Here is a 25,262-nt window from a genome sequence, read left to right as displayed (position 1 = left end):
TGAACATAGGAAAGATTGTTTTTGCATATTGTGTTGGGTTTTATAGCCGAGTTTTAGGAGAAAAACTGTCCAAAGAAATGAACTCTATCCTACAGGCATAAAACCAGTAGGAAAGTTCAACTTTATTGCGTTTAGTAGACTTGAAACGTAGAGCCATTTCTCTTACGTGGATTTGTTTATTTACTACCTTTGTTCCGTTTCACACAGCTCGCTTTTTCCCCCTGTCAACCTTTTAAGCCTGCATATATAAAAATGATTATTCTCTAATCGTATTCTTTCTTCTGGGTTATTGTTCCACTGCTGCGGGTCGGGCTGGAACAGATTCTCTGCCAGCGATGGTAAAAAAGACCATTTCGCTAATGCTGTAATGCTTGCACAATGGGCTTGTATTTCACTTATTTTATGAGTGGTGGAGAGAGAGAGAGAGCTTCATGTGCTTCTGGCTGAGATGTGTGTGTGTGTGTGTGTGTGTGTGTGTTTGTGCATGTGTGTGTGTTAGGGGATTTTTGGCTTGTTAAATGAGAGAATGTCCATACTCATTGTCTCCCACTCGAGATATCAGTACCAAACCGTCATGTAACTCGCATTTTACCCTCTGCTCATCTTTAAATTCACCTAAAGAGAGTTGAGGTGGGTCAGTTAAAAAAAACATTGGTGGTTCAACATCAGGGTATGACCTTTCTCATGTCATCCTTCCTCTCTCCTCCATCTTTGCTGTCTCTCTCCATGGTGCATTACCTCCTAAAGCTATAAAGTAATCTTTAAAAATATGCATTTCTCCATGTTTGAGCAACTTGTTTAGTTTGGGAGCTAAAGGGAAGGGCCTCTCGCTGGTTATTAAAGTGGGATTATTTCCTCAGGGGTGCGTTCAATGCTCCATTAAGTTGTTTGGCACGTTGTTTGGCTTCTTTGTAAATCGTTTGATGCACTGGCTCTCGCAGTACAATGTTAAATTTTGTATAATGATCATCAAAGGGGAGCAGGAGCGAGGTTCTCCCCACAGGTTTTGTTAAGCCAGTTATTTTGAGCTACGTGTCTCTCAGTAGAGCCAGCATCAGCTCCTGTTACATGTTAGTCTGTTTAATTTCGATGTGTTTATTTGGTTGTGATTATGGGATGTCGGGTGGGAGTCCATCCCGGCCTTTATTGGCCTTACAGGACGGACTGTTCTCCCTCAGGAGATAATGCCAGCTCCTGTCATCCTGGCTAATACCAGCTGATTGCCATCACCCTATCTGACAAGCAGACAGCTCTGATAGTAACTGAAAATAACTCTTAGCGTTTGTTTTAACCTTCTTAAAGTAGCAGATGGGTGGGGTTTACTACATCAGGACAATTCAGATAGCATTAGATGAGTTGAAAACTACAGAAAAGTATAATACATCTTGTCAAATGCTTTGCTGATTGTCTTAACTCCTTGACACTCTTTGTTTTGTCCTAAGTGGAAAAGCCCCAGCCATCTGGACGTCCCAAAACAAATGCCAGCTGTCTGTCACTGCCGGATGGAGTGAAACAAACTTTACCTCGACACCTTCGCCCTTTTAAATGTGAACCAATTGAGTTTGTGAGAGGGTTGATCATGATGATCCTGCAGAAACTGTGGTGACAGACAGAGATGAGACTCAGTATCAGACCTGAGAGGTGGCTGTGATGCAGCACAGAGAATCTGAGTCAGCAGATTAGATTAGACGGGGCTTGGTATACTGTCTGCCATTTGATATTCTTTCTTGGGGGTCTTTTTTTTTTTTTTTTTTAGCATTTTCCCTCTCCATTAGTGAAGTTTTTTTGGTCATATGAGTCATTTGGTCATTGAGTGTAATGTTTGTGTTTTTTTTTTAAAATGATCTGTGCACAAGTTGATTGCGTTTTATCTGTTTTTTTAAGATAGAATTTTCAATGCTGAAAGTAACTAATTACAATTACTCTTTACTGTAATTGAGTAGCATTTTGTTTACTTTTTTAAAAGTATTTTTTCAAGTCACATTCATCACAGAGTACAAATTCTGCAGGTTGTCCATCAACATTAGAAACTGGCCAACTGTGGTGCCTATTAGCAGTGAATGGTCAGTCAGCAGAGAAGAGTAATCTAGCTTTACTTGTTTTTGCACTTTATTTTGTAAAGGGTTTTTTATTTTTTATTTTTTTTCTGTTGCATGGGAAAGATCATATAACAATGTTCTCTTTTGTAAAAAAGTAACTCAATAACTTTTAACATGAGCTTTAAATTAACAGTTTTACACCAGTAATTTACTTCCACTCAAGTAAAATTTCAGCAGAGTTGCAGTACTTGTACTTGAGTATATTTTGATACTCTTTCCGCCCCTGGACTTTTACATGCTTTCACCTGTACAAAGTAGTAAAACTAAGACTAAGGGAAGGTCGCCACCAACACCTTGACAGATGAACGATGAGTCGAAATGTTCCGGTCCATCCATCCAGTCTTTAATCCATATTTTCCAAGCCTTTAAGACTATTTGTCTATTTAATTTTGACTTTAAGTAAAAGAAATCCCAACCAAACCTTTCCTGATCCCCACTTTATTTGCTGGAGTGTCTGGTTTCACCGCTGCAGGACAGGAGGCTGTGGGTGGGACGGTGTGACTAAGAAATGACTATTGTTACTGTGGGGGAGACGGGTGGGAGTGTTTACTTCCACTTAACCGGACAATAGTGCCCCAAAATCACTGATTTACTGCTTTATTATGACAGTGGAAGTACTAGGGCCGTGTCCATTAGGGTTGTGAGTCAGCAGGGGAGGACAGGCTCTGCTGGCTCTCTGTGGGTCCAGCCAGACTCTGTGGCTCTGCCTGAGTCGACTTCACCTGGAGGAGTGGCCACACAGACCTAAATCACTTTTTAGAATAGCTTGCTTTGGATACTGATTTAGCAATTTAACAGTTCATCACATAGACAAACTGCTTTCCCTCCAAAGTGCTTTGGCTCACCCCAGTCCACTTTTTATATTGACTTCTGCTGCGGAGAAAACAGGTAACCGCAGCTTTCTCTTTTTCCATACTTGAACTGGAAGTTTGAGCGGATGTTTGTGTGTTAATGGTGTTTCATGACGCTTCGCCCCCTCCATGATTTCAAAAACACACAGGAATAAATGAGAAAATAGCCATTTTTTTTCCTCTTTCCGGAAACAACATGCTTTTTTGCAGATACGTGTTTTTTTGTCCGACAGCGTTGAATTATTCCTGTCCTCCGCCGAAGCCAAGAGGAGGACACGCAAGTTAAAAATGAAATGATCTGCTATGTTTTCCTCCCTGTCTGCAGTTTCTCATAAAAAGGCACATCATGATTTAGTTTTACCCTGAGATGTCTGACAAGAGCTTCACCGCTGCGCTTCATCGCCAAGGCTGAAATCACATTAAGCTGTCTGGCTTGTTCTGGACGTATTGTTACGACGGGGCAGGTTGGGGTTTTACTGTATCCTCTAAAGTATTATTACCTTTTGTTTAAATTTCCTATCGCCTTGTTACATCTAGGCTCTTTTCTTAGCAATTTTTAGAGAACTATACACATTTCACCAGAGGGGTTTGGAGCACGAGGGCAGCCAGAGGTGCTGCGCTGTGTTCGGTGTTTGGCTCAAAGACACTTCAACAGGGACGCTGGCTTTTTGTGGGGATCGAACCTGCGACCTGCCAGCTCCAGGACAGGTTGTTAAAGCACCAGGCCGTCCTGCCACCCTGTTACCTCACCTCATGATTTCATCTGGCAGGCGCTGAAGCTCCAGACTCCAGAGTCACTGTTTCTGTTTCAATAAAACTCTTTACAGATACCAGAGTATCTGCCAGTGCTGACAGCTGTGACAGCCGTGATAATAACCCACATCATTTTTACACTGCGAAACCTCCATCTTAACAAGTCATTTCATCTCGTATTCAGTCTTATAATTTTATTTTTCTTAAAACAATTGAACATTTCTGCCCGCGGGGTGAGACAACCCCAATTGTTTCCAATGCAGTTCCATTTGCTTCGACGTTTCAAGGCAGAAAGAGGCAAATCACGCCACTAGCATCAAGAAAATGATTCAAGAAAATTCTTTAAACAAGTTAATTTGCATTGGAAACAAGTAAAATGATCTCATCCCGTTGGCAGACTTTTTCAGGTTTTTTTTAAAGATTTTTAGACTCAACACTCGATTAAATTGTTAGGATGGATATTTCTTCGCGGTGTAGGAATTACCGAAGCTGTTATCAAGGCTGTCAGAGCTGTCAGTGCTGGCAGATGCTCCGGTATCTGCAAAGCAACAGAACCACAGAGGGACTGGACGTTTCGGTTCCCCTTGGCCCTTTTGGTTGATTGACAAATTCTTTTCTAACCTGCATCCCATTTTCCTCACCGCAGTTTAGTTTATAATTTGTCCTGTAACAAGTTTGAACTCCGCTGTCGTTTCCAGGTTTTCACAGTGAGAGACATTAGCCAGAACTTGAAAAAGAACATACTGTAAATGTCTTTTTCAGGATTTTCAATATGTACCTCTTCCCTTAATCTAAACTTAATGACCTTAATTTACAGTGTGCAACATTTCTACCACATTTTAATTCTTATATTTAGAGTATATGTACAGTATACCGATATACAGTACAGCCACTCTACAGGTACAGTAGGAGGATTTTCACATAGTGTTCACATTTAGTTGAACTGTTTCAGTGAAGAGCAGAAGAATAGGCGAGTGTCGGAAATCTCAGCGATTAGTGTAAGTGTCCACTGATCTGTAGAAGTAAACTGTTCCAGGAAAATAGTGTCATCGGTAGATATTTAAAGTATGATTTTTATTGGCAGTTGTAACAGTAACAGAGCGGGTGGAAAAGCATGTAATTCAGACAGGATAATATGAGGGTTGCTAGAGCAGTCTAGCACATGGTTTCTAATTCATAATAATAATAATAATAATAATGATACAAATGCATGGATGGACAAGTATGGATTTCTGACAGGCAGAAAAATAGATTGGCTTGCAGTTGATGTGTTTAGGGGGAGTGAGACGAAAACCCCTGGTGATTCATTTGTATATGAGATCCAGTTGTACACCAGCTCATTCGTGACATCAGTGGTTTGGCTTTGTTACCATCTACATTTTGTTCAGGTCTGTCTGATTGCTCTTTATATGCTTTGAGAAAATCTGTCTCCAAGCAACATTTTTGATGTTGTTCAAAATACTGCTTTTTTTTTCAAGTGGGGCATTCGGGGCAAGGAGGGAGAGAGGGAGAATTTGTGTGTGTGTGTGTGTGTGTATATATGTGTGTGTGTGTGTATACAGTACGTGTGTGTATGTGCACGTGTGCATGCGAGCTCCACACACGCATTTCTACAGTATCCCTGCGGATCATTTCGAAAATGGCCTCAGATCCTCTGATAGGAGTTGGCTAGCGAGGGATGGAAACTGTGCCCTTTGTTTCTGGCTGCGTCTTATTTTCCACCACCTTCTTCCCTCCATACCTGCCCTTAATGAGATCTCCTGTGTCAGATTCAGAGCTGCAGCCCAGCAACCCGCGCTCTGGTAATTGCTTGAGAGACCTTGGGTGAAAAATGCCTTTGACAAGTTTTTTTTTTAAGTAGTTACCTACTTGAGGAACGCTTGTTTTTTTTAATATCTTTTATGAAACAGGCGTTTGAGCAGCCACAAAAGTCGAATCATCACATGCAAGATAAGATAAATCAATCGCTCCTTGTGTGTTTTTTCAAATAGTTGAAACCTATTCAACAACAGTTGGCTCAGGTACGCCGCTGGGCCGCTACGCACAGCGGATTCTGGTGCTGCTCAGTGCACACCTACTCTCTTCCTTCACGAAACCGCGACTTCATCCTTTTGGCAAACTTTCTGCTCCACTGAAATCCTTTAGACTTTAAATATATTCGAGGCGGCCGGGAAGCCAAGAGCCATTACGGCTGTCAGGAAGAGGGCCGACGTCCAACAGTAGAGTAGAATAGACTCACTAATAGATCATGAGTGAAGATTTGGGTAGAGGGGGAGGATGGATTCCCATTGCTCTCAGTGTGGTTTGGCTCCTTTGAAACTTAATGAAGGTTCAACCTGTCTTCAGCCAAAGATCAATGAGATAAATTAGCTTCCATGTAGAGAGTTTCTCACACCCATGTTACTGTAAACAAAGATGGCGGCACGCTGAGAGAGTTTTCAGAACGCAGAAAGGTTTGGAACAAAATGGGCAAATGAGCCACAAGTTAATCTATGAGATTCAGTTGAATTCAGTTCAGTATAGCCTTTGTTTAAACAGAGGAAAAGAAGAAAGGAAGGACTGACAGACAGAAGAAAGAAAGAAAGAAAGAATGAGGGAAAGAAAGAAAGAAGTAAAGAAGGAAAGAAAGAAGAAAAAAGAAAGAAAGAAAGAATCAATGAAGGAAAGGAAGAAAGAGGGAAGGAAGGAAAGAAAGAATGATGGAAAGAAGGAAAGAAATAAGGAAAGAATGAACCAAAGAAAAAAAAGAGTTAGAAGGAAAGAAAAGGAGACAAAGAGGGAAAGACATAATAAAGAAGAAAGAAAGAAAGAAAGAGGGAGGGAAGGAAAGAAAGAAGGAACGAAAGAAGAAAAAAGAAAGTTATAAGGAAAGAAAAAGACAGTCAGAAAGAGGCAAAGACATAAAAGTGACAATGAAAGAATGAAAGAAAAAAAAAAAGTACAACAATCTAAAGATGTATCAGTTAATCAAACCTGTAGTGGACTGAACTGGTCCCGGTCTGTCCTGTGTGTCCCTGCAGTGGCTGATCGGGGACAGGGACAGCCACTGTGGGATCATCTGCTCGCGGACGCAGGGGAAGCCGGTGTGCGGCTCGGACGGGCGGAGCTATGACACCGGCTGCGAGCTGCAGAGGGCGCGCTGCAAAGACCGCACTCTGTCGCTGGCGCACCGCGGGCGCTGCCGAGGTGAGGCCACAGACTGAGAAACACACACTTGTGTATATGTTGTATATTGTCCTTTCAAACGTGGCACCATTTTTCCAGATCCCATCCCCTTTCATTCTAATGAGAAAATGAATAGGAGTGTAAAATTACTGTCTTTAACTACGTCCAATGCTAATATTGACTATTTTTGCTTTCCTCTATTATGCATTTCTTCACTTGCTGAGGTGGATTCTGATGGGTTTTGAACCCGCAGTGAAAAAAATAAAAAATCACCAGCCATAGCATTTCATAGTTTTGTGATAACACAACATCCGCACCATGTTTACTTGCATAATATTTGTCAAAAATTCAGTAATACGACTACGAATACAGATACGAATACAAAACTTTATTGTCCACAATGTGGAAATTTGCCTTTAATGTGTTAAAATATGTAATAACTTCATCATTATGTTATTTCTACTTATATTATTTCATCTATTCTAAGAACAGAATGATTGGCAAACAGAATCCAAAAAATCCCATTCAGTTTCGACACAGGAGAAAAAGAAATGGATCCGGATAGCACTACAGACTTGAGACACTTAACACTTGAGAGGACACACATTTTTCACTCACAGTTCTATTCAGGCACACACACACACACACACACACACACACACACACACACAAACAGATATATAATGCATAGAAATGTATACATGCAAAGTTCCAAACAAACAAGCTATACAGACATACACACAGACACAGACATTTACTCAGATTAATAAGCTATACACACACTCACAGACACACATAAATACATACACACATGGATACATACACTCACACACTCATACTGTTCCTATCTGGCTGTAGCACATAACTCATAACTCAAATCTTTGAGACTATACAGGGATAAATGTGACCTTTTTGTCTCTCAGGTAAAAACTGGGTGAGGATTGATCAGCCGCCGGTGGCTCCGGTGCCAACCGCCACCTCAGAGGGGCGGGACCTGGAGCTGAAAGGTAAGGACCTGGCAACCTCCAGCACCCAACACCAAGAGACTTGCCCTGGAAACAGGTGGTGATCACAACAAGAGGTTTTAGTGGACGCTGGTTTGAGCCAGAGTGATTATGTGGTTCTCTCTGGCCAAGCTGCAAAACCACAACTTGCCATAATTTTCACCTAACATGCTGCGTTATCCGCCAAATCCAAACCTTAAACTGGAGACTGCATACTGTAAACTTTAAACAGTGAGAAAATACATTGAGTTCACTGAGTTTCAAAGATATAGCAAGTTTCTGACTGTGCAGCTCGGTCCCAAAGTGAACAGCAGAGAGACTGGGAGCAGTGGAACTGAATGAGAAGATGTCTTTCATTTTCCGCCCCTCGGTAGGCGTGTAAGTTTTTACAGACCAGGATCACACACTTCCTCAGTCTCTGGATGCCAGCCACTCAACAACAGCAGAGATTGATAGGTCTAGAGTCAAGGTTGGAACTTGGCATTTCCCCCCCCCTTTTTTCAGCCCCCTGCCCATTAGAAAAACAACAAACTCGACCAAATCCATTTTTGGAGTGATTTTTGTTCCCTCTGTATGGTAATGCGTGGTTTTGTTTCATAATATCATCGATGTGCCAAGGGAAGGAAAGCCGGGCAAAGCTCACTCAACCTTTGTAGATGCAGCAGGCCTGGTTTGTTGTATTGTATCTGCTGCTTTATTTAACCAGGCAGTTCAAGAACTGATCCTTATTTACAATGGCAAAGCCTGGCGAAGGCTAATTGAGGGGTGCGTGAGATCCAGATTAAACAGCACACAACAGATAAACTTGACAACAACACACAACACACACAACACACAGAAATTGCTAACAGGTAAGGCAAACAAATGCAACAACAGATGCAAAACTATAACAGGCAGATCCATCATTAGTTAACAGGCAGGATCCAGTCCGTAAGTAATGTTTTTTTTAGTTACCTACTATCTTTTTTTGCTATCAATCACCTTTTTAAAGCATAGATTTTTCACTTGGTGGATATCTAATTTGGAACGAAACCCCTCATGTCGTTGTCTTGTGCTTTGTAATGAAGCGCCTGGTCAGGATTTTGGATGTGCACACATTACTGCCTTGCCACAACTAACATACAAGCAGAGCTGTGCACAAGCCAAGGCTTAATGAAGAAAGTTCAAACTGCTAAAAGCTCCCGGTCATGAAGTTATTGTTTTTACAGCATTTCCATAAATCAGGGTTTGGTAAACTAGGCCCATGTCCTCGATGTGTCTGCTTGGTCCCTATATGACACTACAATGTTTAAATGAGCCTCTGTCCCAAGTTAAGACTAAACTTACTCAGTCCAGGTCCTGTGATTAAAAGGTTTAAGAATTCACGTTTTACATAACCTCTGCCTGTCCTCCTCGGTGACATCATCGTCCAGTTTCGAGTCCGGAGGAGACAACATGTCTGCCTCCTCCCAGGTTCACAGCCTGTTTATTTACCTTTATTTATCCAGGGAAGGGGTTTGCCAACAGTGGAGGACTGCGGTCGTACTGGGCAGTTCCCCGGTGTGAATGTGTATACAGTAACTATGAGCATGAAGCTCAGCCGCTGAGCAACTCCACAGGAGCAACTGGGGCCTGAGTGCAACAAAAATAGTAGTTGCTGATGGGATTTTGAACCAGTGACCTGCTGGTCTCAAGTCCACTCCATTCTCTAACTTTTCGGCTACTTCCATCTCAGTCCCGTCAGACCGGTTTCCACTGACGTTTCAAAATATCAAAGGCACATAACGCTTTCCTCAGAGCTTTGGCCTCACAGTGTGCTGCTCACACCTCACCTCAGTCTACCTACACTGGATCCTGTCCTACATATGGCATCCCATCTATCAGCAGGCGGGCCAGAGGGAGGCAGGTCAGCAGGTGGTTTATGTTTTCCCTTGTACAGATGGTATTGAAGCATTCGGTCAGTAGTGTGGCACGCTTTCACTGAGATGGAGTCAGACACTGCTACAGCTGCAGAGAGATGGGATGTTGTATGTGTGATGAATGAAAATTAGTCAGTGTTTCTGAGCATAGGAGGTATAATTTGTATGGGAAATTGCTGTTTTATTTTTTCAAAATCATGTAATAAATTCAGTATGGACGGGGAAATTTGTTTGACTTCTCCCAGTTGTTGTTGAAGAGCTATACAGTGGACAGGTTTCCCTCTTTCCTCTAAAATGTATTGTTTCAACAAAGGGGGTGGCCATTGTAATATGTGTTAACAATGGGAGGGGAGGGGGGTCATTTCCCTCCGTTACCCCAATTTGCCCTATATGGATAAAGACTTGGATATGGGTAAATCCCTAGGAACTCAAAACTTGTTGTTGAAAAAGGGCAAGCATTCTCAGCAATGGGAAGGTACAAAAAAGTAGAGTGTGAAGGTTTGTGTTGATTGTCCTGTCCCTGCGTCACAGATGCAGGTCAGTCGAAGTGTCGCGTTGAGAGGAGCCAGGCTCTGGAACAAGCCAAGAGGCCCCAGGAGTCCATGTTTATCCCAGAATGCAATGAGGATGGAACATTTGCCCAGGTCTGTCTCAGAGCCTTCATTGCTTTTCCTTCGATGTCTACAACTCTTCATCATTCTTCGTCTTCTTTCTCTTGGGCACTCTGTCACTTTCCCTCACTCTCTCTTGAACCATCCCATTCATGACCTCCAACAGTTCAGTTTCAGTTCATTGAGTATAAGAAACAAATCTTTGAATAGAAAACTAATTTGGCATTTGAATGTTGTGTTTTTACATTTGTTTTGACATTATTTTTATCAAATATTGTATCAATCCTATGACTTGTCCTTCTTGCCTCTGCAGGTCCAGTGCCACACTCTGACAGGTTACTGCTGGTGTGTCACCAGCGATGGGAAGCCAGTGAGTGGCTCCTCTGTGCACAACAGGACCCCAGTGTGTTCAGGTACTGGGCCAAAGGGTTTGGCAGCCTGAGGATGATATGTTCAGGGTTTCTCAACAGTGTCTTAAAGCTGTAATCTTTTTTGTTCGATACAAGGTTTCCACTGTCAAAGTGTCCGCTCCCACACCAGCTGCACTACACCCTGCATCTGTCCTGCCTTGGAGTTTTATTTATGCAAATGTTCTTGCAGGCAGAAATAATGTCTTTGGTTGACTTAAATCTCAGTGGGCGGAGCAAAGAACCACCGTTTTTCTGGCTAAGTAACGTTAGACTGAACACTGCCCAGTGAAAAAGGGAAGAGGTAAGAGAGGAGCTAGGTAATTTTATGAAGGCTAGTGCTGTTGATACAAGCTGAAAAGTTATCTAAACTCAAACTAGCCATACTAGCCTATAGCTCTCTAGGTAAGCTAGTTAGCTAGCTGCTGACCTTCCAACATCATGAATAACATGGTCATGAATGAATGAAAAATAATATGTTGACCATTGAAGTTTGGCAGCCGGCTAACTTGCGCACCTCCCACTAAGGTTTAACTCAGCCACTAAGATTATTTCTACCTCAGAGAAATGTTTGTGTAAGTAAAACTCCAGTCTGCTAGTATGGCAGGATATTTCCAGGTAATTCCTCTTTGGGGTGGAGAAGCAGTGTAGCAAACATGTAAAAAAAAAGTGGGATTTCCATGGTGGCTACATCTGTAGGATCTTAGTGCCAAGAGTGCTTGCAAGATAAGGTGTTGGGGTTGAGGCCAATTCACTTTCAATCACTTCAGGAAGTTAAAAAAAAAACAACTGTAAATCTTTTGGTATTGAAATAGCTTCTTATCTCCAATCTAAAACGAAACGGCTGAGAATGAAGGCTTTATCATTATTATGTGAATTACTGATTCAATATAGATTTTGAACCTTGACTGCTGAGGATAAAGGGCGACTGTGGCCTTTGGATCACAGCTGAAGAGGGTTTGTTCGTGAAGAGGGTATGCCATGTTATAGGCACATGTGTATTGTATGTCATGTGGCGTGGCAGGTGCAAGGTCAAGCGAGAGGGCTAATGGCCATACATCCAGGGGCCTCTCGATCCCCCCCCCCCCCCCCCCCCCCCACACACACACACACACACACACACAACCCCCCCCCCCCCCCCAACTCATCTAACTGCTCTCAGCAGGCCGGAGGAGAGAGCCGAGCTCCGCACACTCGACCTGGATGGGAACACTTTATGATAATCACCATCATTTTCCCTCAGAAGATAATACACAGGGGCCTTTGCCAGACTTGGATTGCACAGCCACTAGAGCATATGGTGCAAATTTTGTGTGGAGAGAGTGGTGAGAGTGGTCGCATGCCCCTCTGTAGCTGCTGCACAGACTGCCAAAGGCATCCCGCTCTCTCTCTCTCTCTCTCTCTCTCTCTCTCTCACTCGCTCCCTCTCTTTCTCTGTCTTTGTCTCTCTCCACTTGCACCACTAATCACCTGTAAGGCTTCCTTCAGCTCCTGCCGTACTTCATTTCTTCAACCAGAATCACCAAAGCTCACAAATTGAGCGTGGTTTTATGTCCGTTCATTCCTGAGAACAACTACTTTTGGGAAAACATGAGATTATGACTATGACTAGATTATGACGCAACCGTACAACCTGTCTCCCTTCTGTCCTGCATAAGATCCGATATCTTCATTGTTTCTTGCAAAGGTATGTATGTAAACCCCTGACAACCTTGGACAGATACGGCTACCAGAGGCTGGCCCGCTGTCTATTTTTTACAATGGACGCAATAGAAAATAAGAGAACGACAGACCCAATAACTCTCCTTCCCTTACGTTCCCTTCCCTCTCAGCTGGCAGCAAATAACCTTTCCTCACATGCTCAGATGCCCCCTGTACACTATGACCCAAATCAATCATCTCGCATACATTTGCAGGAAACTTCCGTGAATTTATGGGAACTCATGCTGGGACAAGTGGATTGTCAGGTAGTAAATTTCATTCCAATTGCCTTCACTCAAATTTCTCCCTTTGCCCTCCTATTCTAATTGGTTGTACTGTCTAATTTTGCTCATTCCCTCAGAATCCATGCATGCTTGACTGGACTACCTTGCATGAACAAAATCAAGAATAATACTCATGTTACACAACTTGATTTCGCTAATAATGGGTTTTCCACTGTATCAATAATAATAATAATACATGGCTCAGATTTCTTAGGATTGCTATATTCAATGCTAAGATAATGCAACAAACCTAATGTTTCAATGTGTGCCAACTATCAAGTACTAATACAATGTACTCATTATTCTGTGATAAACTTGTATCTAACTCTAGGGTAAGAAGTGGGTGGAATGGATAATCTATGGGAGTGTTGTTGTTTTGTGTCCTCTTTTAAGTTGAAATAAGTTAAGTTTCATTCCACTGAGATAGCCAACAATTAAAAAAAAACGATAACCAAAATGATTTAGGTTATAGTTTTGCTTATTTTAGTCATTAGCTTTGTTATTGTCTCCATTTTGAGGATGGAATCAGCTCTTTTTAGGGTGATTAATTTGAAGTAACACGTTTTTCTTTCTTCTAAAATGGATGTACAGCATTTTGGAGTCAAATGTACAGGAGGGATTGTGGCTGCTGTCTAGTCCTTGCTGTGTACATGTTATGCTTTTTCTTCAAAGGGTCAGTAACCGATAAACCGCCTGGGCCTCCGAACTCTGGTAGAAAAGGTGAGTTGAGATCTGCTGTATGTTGTGTGTGCATGCATGCGTCTGTGTGTGTGTCTTGTGTGTGTCTGTGTGTGTGTGTGTTTCTGTTTGTGTGTGTGTTTCTCTCTGTATGAGAAACAGAGAGAGCACATGTGTGGCAAGTTCAAAATTTCTTTTGACCTGGTTTCGTTACATCGGATCTGTGCAAAGTCCATATTTGTGCAGAGTGGAAAGGTACACAACTGACTTTTTTGCTTGATGTAATATGGTCAAAGAAATTTTGTAAAGAGAATTTGGCTGGAAACTGAGAGACTTTGACTGAAAACGGTCTGCTGCATTCATAGCTGTTGTTTTTAACATACTAGCACACTGCTGAATTCTTTAAATTAATGTATAAGAGTTCGGATTCAGGGCCTTTGACCAATCCACAGGTTATTTTGTAAAGAAAATAAATCTTGAAAATATTTCTGAATTGGTAGCTATTATTTTTGGCACATTAGCATACTGCTGAGTTCTTCAAATGAATATGTAACACTTCAGATTCAGGGACTATGGCCAATCCTCTGGTAAACTATGCATATTATCAATGACCTTCGTTCTCTGCTTATTGCACTAATGTATGCTTAAGGATGGACACACACTACATGAGTTTGACCAGATTTAGATCCAATGAGGCCATTCTACACAAATTGGGAGGAAAATCCTAGTGTACATCAAAGTTTTTCTCCGGTTTCCTTTAGGTATTTAAATCCTAAACTATTAGTGGGAGAGTAAAATTGGTGCTAGGTTAGTTCAAAAACTCTTGCAGTGTGCATCCTCCTCACACTATTCCTCACCTGTGTCTGCTCGCATCATCAAACAGAGACAAACGGCTGGTCTGGTGTACTGGAGGACCACACTGCTGGGTCCTCCCCTGCCCCCGACCCTCACTGAAACCCCAGCCCAGAAATATATACTTTCTTTACACCGAGGGAAGACGGGGAGCCTCTCAGGGTTTAACTATTGTGAAGCACTTTTGTCGTTTCCTAGCCCCTAGGGTGGTGTATACTGGAGGAGAGTTACTATTGTGGAGGACTGGGGGGAGGAGGGGAGGTGACAGTCGAGGGGAGGAGTGGGGGTGGGGGGTGTTAGTGCAGATGGCTGCACGGACTGGTTGTTCCTCACAGTTTGTAGATCATAGGCCAGACTTGGGTTAAATAGAATTTGGCAAATAATTCTCAGTGTTTGTTTTAACATGTTCGGGGCACAAGATGGGTGCGGTTTACATCAAGACAATTCAGATAGTGTAAAATAAGCTGTCAAACACAGAAATGTATAGCAAACTGACTTATAAATCATCTAAACGTCCTGACACTTCACCCATCTGGTAGTCCAAGTAGGGATGGACAATTCTTTTGGAGTCGACTCCAGCTCCGGCTCTGGCTCCTTGTAACGGAATTGATGGAACCCATTCCAAATGAAAATCAACACAAAAATCTAAGTTGTACAACAAAACTCATTTATTACATTACCACAAAATTGTACAAAACTTGGTACAAATGTTCTATAAAGTCTGGTTAGCTCGACGAGTTTTGTAGCAACTGTCCAATTGATGAATGAATTAATTACAAATTTGTTTAAATTAAACAGTTTCTTGGATTCCAGAGTTTGGAGTTGAGATTGTAGAATCGATTCTCAGAATCAACGTGATGGAATCGAGAATCTACTCTTTTGGAGTCTACTCTCCATCCCTAACTCCAAGCAGGTTAAAAACAAATACTGATAATTCTTTCCAACTACAGTTTGACCCAGGTCTGCGCAGAGAACAGCATAGTAACCATTGTATTTGATTTACAGTTTGACCAAACGGGTCATTGTGACCTTAACCTTTCCAGTTCACTGACATGCCATCTGATTTAAGGACTTGCTCTAGAGTAGTGTTAGTAAAACCACTCCAATCACCAACGTCCTCGGTGGTTTGCATTTGGTTGAACGATTTCCAAAGGAATGTTCCAGAGGCTACAAGACTGCACATGGGTAAGTATTTTAGGGAGCTGAATTCACAGCACAGTATAAGACTGGGAGACAACTTGTCCATTACAACTTATCCATTACTTACATTACAGTACATTGATTCTTTCAGCTTCTCTCAATATTTTCTTCAGCCTCTGCTAGAGTGTAAAATGGGCAGATTTTTGATTTTTGAGGGCAATCCAATTACTTCTACTGTACCAGGCAGTATCTATCCATTCCAGGGAAGTAATTAAATCCATTTCAAATGCTAATTTTCCCCAGATCTGCACTCAAGTATTTTCATTCCTAGGGTATTTCCACCTAAAAGCAAAAGTCCACCTTAATTCAGAATATGCATCTTATTACTATCATTTTATCAGTCAATATTTGTGAGCATGAACAATGCTTTCCCAATGCTAGAGATGTTATTGTTTCTTGCATTGGAAGAAACACATTTATGGTCACAAATCTAAACTTAACTGTCCAAGATGATAAGGAAATCTATGTGAATTCTGTTTTTAGGTGGATTTCCCTTTTATCGCTCAGTATTATAGCTGTGGCAAGCCTTTAGGTTAGTGAGGATATAGGATATGAGATAGTTTGTGATCACATCATTATTTGAAGTTTTTTTTCAAAATGAGATGAGTGACAGCTACTCTTCCAAAACAATTGATAGCACAAAATTTGGTACTTCATAAAAACTAGAAGGTAACTCAAGTCTTTGGTTGTAAAAATTACATTTTTACAGACTAGATCCTCTATATTTTGGAGATATTGTATGACAAAATTCAGATGTTTATATAGCATTTTGGAAATTTTTTGGCCGTCAGGATGGCTTACTGGTTGAGTGAGATCCCCCCAAAACCAGAGAGGCTGTGTTTGATTTCCTATGACATCATTTAATAAAAGATAGTTAACCCCTAACCCCTACCTGCTTCACCTCAATCAGAGAGCGAAAAGAGATTTTCACCTGGGGGATGAGTAAAGTATATAAAAAAAACATTTTCACAGTCAAAAATGATGAAGTTCACATAGTCCCCCATATATTCAGAGGTCCATCCATCTCTGTGTTTTTATTCTAGTTGTGGGTGGGCCTTTGTTCGTGCTGCTTTTTATCCCTATCAGCTTTGTCCTCCATAGAAAACTATGAGCAAGCCGGTATTGTGGAGGGATCCTACACCTGCACTACACTCATGCGGGCAGGAGTAAAGGGATCCTTGATGTCTGTGTGTGTGTGTGTGTGTGTGTGTGTGTGTGTGTGGTTGGGTGCTCTTTGGTTCTTACAGTATGTCTGAGAGAGAATGGGATGAATGCGTAGCGTGATCATGTGGGTATGGGAATGCATGTCAGTGAGAGGAGTTGATTTACTGTTGTGTGCAAGAGAGACGCAGAGCCATATGTGGGTGGTCTTCCTCCATCATCCTATCTATCTATCTGTCTATCTGTCTATCTGTCTATCTGTCTATCTATCTATCTATCTTCTTGGCCGGGCCATGTGCAAATCCCAACCATTCAACAGTTCTGGAGAGTAGATTGTATTAACCTCAATAATGGTAGTCTCTTTCCGTTTCTTTCTCACTCTCAACCCAGACGATGGCTCCAAGCCCACGCCCACCATGGAGACCCACGTCCTGCCTGAGGGCGATGGTAAGTCTCTCCAACACATTTGTTGCATCTCTCTCCACTGTATACTTTTAGAAAAAACATCTTGATTGTAGTAAAAAATTGTCTTGAAAAGATGTGGGTCATCTGGAAGTTTGTCCTGCTGTCGTTGCAGAGATCACCGCTCCCACACTGTGGATCAAGCAGCTGGTTTACAAGGAGAATAAGCAGAATAGCTCGAATTCCAGGAGGCAAGGTGAGAGAAAGACCCCCCCCCCCCCCCCCCCATTATTTAGTAACAATTAAAACTTTTCGCTTACATCATTCTTGCCTGACATGCATCATAAATTAGCACTGCGTTAAATTTTGAAAAAGTAGGTGTGGCCAGTAATACCCAAGAGGGCGTGCGTACTGCCTGAAAAAAATAATTCAAAATGGTACACATGTATAAGATACATAAGAATAAAAAACAGGAGGAAACAATAGAGGGCTTTCAGGTGACTTCACAGCTGATTGCGTTTCTAAACTTACAACTTGGCCGCCTCATAAGAACTGAGTAGACATGGTTGGTTCATTTCTGTGCTGCTTCTGACGGGGATCTGATCACTTCCCCACTGATAAATCTGATCGATTTTATGTTTAGATAATGTCAACTTGTTAGCTAGCAGGCAGCCATCACTGTCTTGTTGTTAGCACATTTTTTGCACACTAGCTAACGAATCCAGTAGAAGCAAACATTATAGCGTTAGAAATGGCTAGTTGTCGGTTGTGTTGCTAACAAAGCCAAAACTAGCTGTTTGTTCAGGTTAAAAAAACAATCTTTTGCAGATATCTCCCTTTTTCTAGCCTGATTGTTATATATTTAGCTATTATATGCGCATAGCCAATTCTCCACTGGACCTCCAAGATGGCACCAGCCGTGGTTTCTGGGAAATTTGTGACGCAACTGCAGAGCCTCTATAAAGATTGCTCACTAGCTCTCTGGTGTCGGCATAGCAAGTGATAAAGCAGGACGACCTGTGCTTAATGGGAGTTATCAGCAGGGCTGGAACGGATCTTTGACCAATCAGATTACTCGTCTGAAATTACCTGTGTTGTAATGAGTGATTACAGTACAAATGATTCAGTGGGTTGGATGGAGACAAGCATGATTCAGAAAAAGCTTTAAGATAAGATGCACATGTCCACCGCTTACAGCTGCCATCTGGACCCATGTTGTATAGTTGAAGGCACACACAGGTATACAGGATATAAACACCTCTTTTATAGGCTACATATCACCACTCCACTATTTTGGAAATACAATTATTGACCACAAGACTCTTAAGATGACTATTAGAATTGTACCACAGAAGTAGCTAGTACACTAAATAAAGTGTACACTTTGAGAGTATCAACTTGGCTCCAGTATAATTGGTTTCAAAGCCATTTTTGTTTCCAGCAGTTTAAGATGAAATGTAAAACATGTCCAGTTTGAGGACAGCCTGCACTGCTGGGATTAGGTTTCTCAGTTTCTTTCCTTTGGTGTAATTTGTTTAGCTTTCTCTGTCTCCTTTTCAATTACGCCTCGCCATGTTCACTACCCTCTAGGCAACTGGGCTGCTTTCACGCTTCTGCTCCGGTGAAGTCAGGGAGTGAGATCGGTGGGGGTTGTGTGTGTGTTTGGGTTGGACCGATATATCGGTTTGCTGATATATGGGGCCGATATTGGCCCTTTATTAAATACCGGCCTGTCATGTGAGCAGTGAAATTGTATTTTCTTTGCACATTTTATTTATCCATTTAACTGTTCAGCTATGTATTTTTGTAAATTAATGTATCCACTACCAGTGAGTTTTAGTGTCCCATGATGGTTTCAATGCTGTTTAAGAGGCTTTTCCACCCTGACAAGAATAACATTCTCATGGAAACACTGAATCCTTGCAATTTTTGGCACGAAATTTATCAAATTTAAAGATATTGAAATTGCCACAGAATATCGGCTATTGGCGACTGCAGTCTAAAAATAAAGGTATCGGTATTAGCCTGCAAAAACCCATATCGGTCGAATCTTAGTGTGTATGTGTGTGTATATGAGCGTGTGCCTGTCCGTTTCTGTATGTAAGAGTGTATGCTACTGTACGTGCATGTGTGCATGTTCGTGTGCTTGTGCGTATGTGTGTGTATTTGTAAACAGCGAATGCCCAGCTTTATGTATGCATGATCTTGCAGTGGCTTCTAGATCCGTTTTATATTCCTTGTACTGATTGTCATTCTAACACACTTACTGTACATGCTGTGTTCCCACGCAAAGCAGCGTAAGAACAGTTTGATTGCAGCATGAGGTTTTTTCAGCGTTTTGAATGCTGAAGACTGTATTTTACCAGACAGATATTCAGTGTGACAGCGCTTTGAAACTTCTGTGGAAACACCAGCTTCCTGTTTCTAATTAGCATCTGATGTCCTCAAAGGACAAGCGACAAGGCTGACGGAGGGGGAGATGTCATCACTTAGGAGGCATGAGCGATGTGTGTGTGTGTGTGAGTGTATGTGTATGTGATTGTGCATGAAAGCGTTTCTATGCGTTTGTGTGTATGTGTACATATGTCAGAAAGAAAGCAAGAGAGAGTTTGTCTGTTTATCTCTATGTGTGCCTGTGTGTATAAATGCATGTATCTTTGTGAGAGTGCGATTGAGGGCGTGTGTGTGAGAATATGCATGTTTACATGAAAGCCTATGCTTTTGTGTGTGTGTGTGTGTGTGTGTCTATAGTGAGTGTTGGGGTAGTGTAAGAAGTCTGGCAGTGGGCTTTGTCCTTGATAGCTGCCAGAATTTTAGGCCCAGCAGCGAGGGCAGAGAGTCGCTGAAACTGGAACTGAAGGGAGTTGGTACAGCGTGAGGTCATTATACAGAATCCAATAGATCACAATCTGTCTTTCTTTCTTTCTTTCTTTCTTTCTTTCTGTCTTTCTTTCTTTCTTTCTTTCTTTCGTTCGATAAACCCGAATGCTCACAAAGCAGTGGAGAGTTGGTGCAGCAAGACATCATTTTTCAGAGGCTTCTTGATCCAAATCTTTCTTTCTTCCTTTCTTTCTTTCTTTGTTGGTAAACCTTTCTTTGTTGGTGTCCGCAAAGCAGAGGAGAGGAGATTTGGTGCAGCAAGACATTAATCAGTGTCTCTTTGTTTGTTTGTTTCTTTCCTTCCTTCCTTCTATCCGTCCTTCTTACTCGTTTGGAAAAGCAGTTGTGAGTTGGTGCAGCAAGACATCATTATTCAGATTCCTCTTGATCAGAATCACTCTCTATATACATATATCTTTCTCTCTCTCTGCTTTTCTCTCTCTTAATCTCTGTCTTTTTCTTTCTGTCTTTCTCTTAATCGCTCTCTGTATTTCTCTCTCTGTCTTTCTCTCTCTCTCTGTCTCTCTCTCTGCATGCTGGAAAACCTGAGTGCTCACAAAGCAGCCCTCCTGTGTGCATATAAAGTGCGCTATTCATTTATTGGCTCTGTGTCTCTGGATATCCCATAATTATGATTTAGAGAGATGTGGAGATTGTGTTAGTGAAGCGTGTTTGCTTAGGCAAAGTATTGTAAAGTCCATTTTTCACAGCGAGGCACCGATGCCAGACTTTGACATGCTGTTGTTCAAATGCTGCAGGGAAAAGAAAGCGCTCTGTCATGCAGTCCATTTATAAATGTGTGTGGAGAACCAGAAACTCGCAAACCGCTGCTTCTCCCTCGCGGCGCAGCAAACAAAAGAAAAACAAAGAGTTGAGGGGATATAATGCGATCATGTCATCTAAGAACATGATGTTGTATAAAAATACAATCTTAAAAGGGATTTTTTTCATTTAATCCCATTTGCGTGTCTAGCTTGGGACAGCATATATTTGCGTTTTACTTTTAAACACAGCGAATGACGCCAGTAAAGTACACATTAACATATGTTGTGTTGAAAAGTAACACAGTCGAAAAGTAACGCAATTGTGCCGACGGATGAGTTAAAAATGACTTTTGTAAGAGTGAACTCACTATCATCTCACTCTCTCTTTTGCTCTCTCTCGCTCACACACACACTCACACACACCTACTCGCAGAGTTACTCGCATTTCCGCTACTTTAACTGCACAGAATGCATGCTACAGACAATATTGCAGTGATTACCCCACAGCTGAAAGCCATTGGAGTGAAGCGAAGAGGAGAAAGAGTGGGGTGTGTGTGTGTGGTGGGGGGGTTGAGAGAGAGAAGGATAGAGAGAGGGAGTTATCGAGATATAGAGGGAGGCAGAGAGAGAAGTAAAGGCTAAGGAAAGGATTGAGAAAGAGAGAGAGAGAGAAAAGTGTCTGGACTTGGCTTGGACCGTGGAAGATGAGAGCCAAAGGAATGACAGGGGCGAAGCTTGTTCTCATCAAAGAGCGACTGTCACCTTTTGTCCGTTATCTGTGTGTCCTGCAGAAAATAACCACAGCAAACCGCTCCTCCTGTCCCGTCCGCTTCTGTGGGTCTTTTCAGGACAATATTTGTTTTCTGAGGTTTTGAATTTCTCATCATTCATTGGCAGCATCCTGTCATGGAGCAAGAGAAACAAAAAACAAAACAAAAACAAAAAATAAATAGAGCAGAAATGAACATATCCAAGGCAGGCAGAGAAGAAGTCGTAGATTGAATTTCACGTACACACAAAAACTGAGAGGATTACATAGCCAGCGTCCAGCCTTTTTCCATTTATATGTATAAAAACAATTTTCTTTTGGGAATCCCAGCGCCTGGCGCCAGCATAACCTCTGTATAATAAACAGTGCTAAATAATTTAGATGTGAAGGAACCTTGGCGAGGGCCAGAGCCGCGCTAAGAACACTTGAGCGTGAGCCTTCGCAGGGAAAAAGGTCTTCGGTGCGTGGACACGTTCAGCCCTGCGATGGCAACCACGCTCAGGAAACACACACACACACACACACACACACACACACACACACGCCAGGTCCTACTTACAAAGCCCCAGGCCTGCTGCTGAACCTGCCACCACTGTCAGCTCCATCATTATTAACATGAGGAAGGTGAAGGAAGAGAAAGAAAACTGTTGTATTTTGTTTCACGACTGTAGGTCATGTTTTAAGTGAATTCAGTCAATCACTCCTTGTTCTTCTGGGCATTTACTCTGAATTGATAATGCCCCACTCTCCTAAACACACACACACACACACACACACACACACACACACACACACACACACACACCCTTTCTACAGATGTGAAATCCTACAAGCTGTAGCAGAAGCCCAGTCAGCAACATCAGAGTTTTGCTGACAGAGCAGATTAGAGAGGGATGGAGTTTGTGTGTTTATCATTAAAATCAGGTAAGCACTCAGATGTTATAGCATTGGCCTCAGTGTGTGAACCAGTATTGGTTACGTCTATGTGAGCCATGGATTGAAAATGTATATAGTTTTTGGCAAAATGTGCTCTTTAATCAATTTAGCATTTCACCTCTTTTGGTCCAGTAGTTTGCTATTGTGGATGCTAATGCTTTAGCACACTGTTTGTTTAGTTAACGGTACAAGCTAACACACCATCATCTCAAAAGGGTTCGAATATGTTGGCAAAAGGTCTGTGTGGTAATTCAGTATGCTAGCTGCTCTCATATCCCATTTGAACTAACCTGAAGACATGATGCTCCAAACTCAGCTAACCAAACCAAAACCAAGGAACCTATAAAGAAGGAAAAGTCAGATTTGTCAGAGCCATGTGTGTGAGTGTTAACTGGAGACAAGCTGTAAACCCTGCAGAGCAATTTGTGTTGTAGCTGATGGGAAGCCCATACTTTAGTTATTGAGTTTAAAACGTGTCGTAACTTCTCCATGACACCGACAGTAATTTGTTATTTTTGGGATGCGACCAGAATGTACCAGACTCTGTCTTTGACCACTAAAGCCCCAAACTAAATAGATAAACTCTGCTAAACGGCAACTGCCTTGTACATTCACTTCAGTCAGCAATCCTCAGTTAACTTTAGCTCTGTTGCCACTGCAGCATGCCCACTCACTATGCTCTCAACAGCTTTAACTAATTCATTAATTAATTAGCAAACAGTAGGCTAACCGTGTGATTAACAAAAACAACCTTCTTTCTCTTTATTTATTTAACGGTACCCTACATAATAAACTCTAGAGAAGTTAACATTATTTGCTCATCTTCACACAGCAGTGGGAGTTTACACATTTATCAATCAGAAGTCACTATGAAAACACCCTAAACATTAGCTAGTAAACCAAATAACAAATTACCATCAGTGTCATTGCCAAGGTAGAACACGTTTGAAACTGCTACGATGCAAATTGTGCTTCAGGCTTCAGAGTTTGTCTCCGCTTAACACTCATGCACATGGCTCTAACATATCTGACTTTACTTTCTTTATTAATTCCTCTGCCAAAACCATACTGGACTGATTCAGTAGGTGGATCGGGGCGGTTGGTGGTGAGGAAAAGAGAATATGCTCAAACATGGTAGAAGAGGAGTCGCATATCTAATTTCAGAAGCCCCCCATTCCTGATTTCTGTCCTGCAGCTGGCAGTGACTGCGCCATATTGGCCTGATTATGCATTCACTACGGTTACTGGAGCTGTGTGAGCTGGAGCTGCCCGGACCAGTGTGGCACAGATCAGGCCCGCTGTGTGAGAACGCCCCATGTCATCACCTTGTGAGGCCGGAGGGAAGGGAAGGGCCTGAACCGTTAGTATAGGACTGTTGTTGTAGCTTAATGCTTCATAAGCACACTTGATTGTAAAATGAAGAATGGATCAGTGGTGGTAAAAAAGCACACTTCATCGCCACGGTAACAGGCTCAGCACACGGCTCTGTTGTACTTGGCTTAAGAGTGAGCGATGGACTAAATGGATGTGAATGTAAATACAGTGTGGTGGAACAAGGTGTTGCACGAGCATCTCTCAAGTGCAGAGCGCCTGTTGTTGAACAGATACATATGAGAGATTGTGGTGGATGAAGACCTGGCATCTGCAAATACAACCTGAGGAAAGAATGGAAAAGGTCTTTAGGCAGCGGCGTGTCCACACTAAAGTCAAACGGCACGAAATAGAAACACAGTTGAACATACAAATTTGTTCATACCTGCTGTGGCTTGGTCTGGTTTGTTTGTTTACACTCCACATCAGCGGGGGAACATGAAGATTAAAGAGGTAACTTGACCTAGGGAGGATGGAAACAGCAACAAGAGCAACGGGCCGCGGTGAAAGAGCGAAAATGGCGGCTGAGGAAATATGAGGATTTAGATTGGTCATGAAGGTGCAGATATCCTCGAACAGCCTCAAAATTATTCACTTTGAAAGTGTTGAACACGAGATGAGACATAAACAAAGGCAATGAACCGGAAAAGGAAATGGAGACGCTTTTTCACCAGGCAACACGACATATCTTGTGATATATATATCAGCTAAATGAATTTCCCAAACCTTGTATCCGTATTGCATACAATCATCCTGAATTGGGTTTATATTAGTGACTATTCTGATGCTGCACAGTTTACTGTTTGATGCATTCTCCCATCTTCCACCCCGTCCCACATCATCACCAAGTAGCCTTGTGTGTCCTGTTTCCCGGTTGTGTGTCTCCGTATTGAGTGTGTTTCTCACGGTTTTAGAGAAGGTTCCCTCTTGTGACCAGGAGAGGCAGAGCGCTCTGGACGAGGCGCGGCAGAACCCACGGGAGGCCATCTTCATCCCCGACTGCGGGCCGGGAGGCCTTTACAAGCCGGTCCAGTGCCACCAGTCCACAGGCTACTGCTGGTGTGTTCTGGTCGACACGGGACGGCCCATTCCTGGAACCTCCACCAGGTAATATAATACACAAAATTAACACTAGCCACCAGTCAGATTTGTTATTTCTGTTGTCTGGGAGCTGTGACTTTGACCTTTGCACTCCTATTTTTGCTGGTTTGGTTGCTTGTAATGTTGGTGATCTGGGAACTCGAGTTTATTCTATGCATTCATCTGAAGTCCTCTGGAAAAGAGCATCAGCTGAATGCCAAAAAATTTAAATATTCATGAATTTCAGTGTAAATACATCCACCCTTGTCAGAATTTAAGTTATGTGCATGTTATGCAAACATGCCCATTAAGCACTTCAAATGCAATTTTTGTATATATTATTCTTGGAAATATATATGTGGAATTGTTTGACATTTATTCAGGTGATGGTTGGCA

General features: G+C 42.1%; 1 protein-coding gene across 1 annotated transcript in view; it reads left to right on the top strand.

Moving 5' to 3' along the window:
• The first annotated feature begins 5,342 nt into the window (after positions 1–5,342).
• The window catches only part of smoc1 (SPARC related modular calcium binding 1), a 38,780-nt gene continuing 18,860 nt past the window's right edge, over positions 5,343–25,262 (top strand). The window contains exons 1-10 of the mRNA XM_078289626.1: positions 5,343–5,366; positions 6,724–6,889; positions 7,792–7,875; positions 10,302–10,414; positions 10,695–10,794; positions 12,705–12,755; positions 13,446–13,493; positions 17,055–17,111; positions 17,242–17,322; positions 24,701–24,893. Coding sequence (XP_078145752.1) covers positions 5,343–5,366; positions 6,724–6,889; positions 7,792–7,875; positions 10,302–10,414; positions 10,695–10,794; positions 12,705–12,755; positions 13,446–13,493; positions 17,055–17,111; positions 17,242–17,322; positions 24,701–24,893 — 917 coding nt within the window. The remainder of the gene's footprint in view (positions 5,367–6,723; positions 6,890–7,791; positions 7,876–10,301; positions 10,415–10,694; positions 10,795–12,704; positions 12,756–13,445; positions 13,494–17,054; positions 17,112–17,241; positions 17,323–24,700; positions 24,894–25,262) is intronic.

The sequence above is a fragment of the Centroberyx gerrardi genome, chromosome 17 (assembly GCF_048128805.1).
Source record: "Centroberyx gerrardi isolate f3 chromosome 17, fCenGer3.hap1.cur.20231027, whole genome shotgun sequence".
Classification (NCBI taxonomy): Eukaryota; Metazoa; Chordata; class Actinopteri; order Beryciformes; family Berycidae; genus Centroberyx; species Centroberyx gerrardi.
This window is presented reverse-complemented; position numbering and strand designations above follow the sequence as displayed.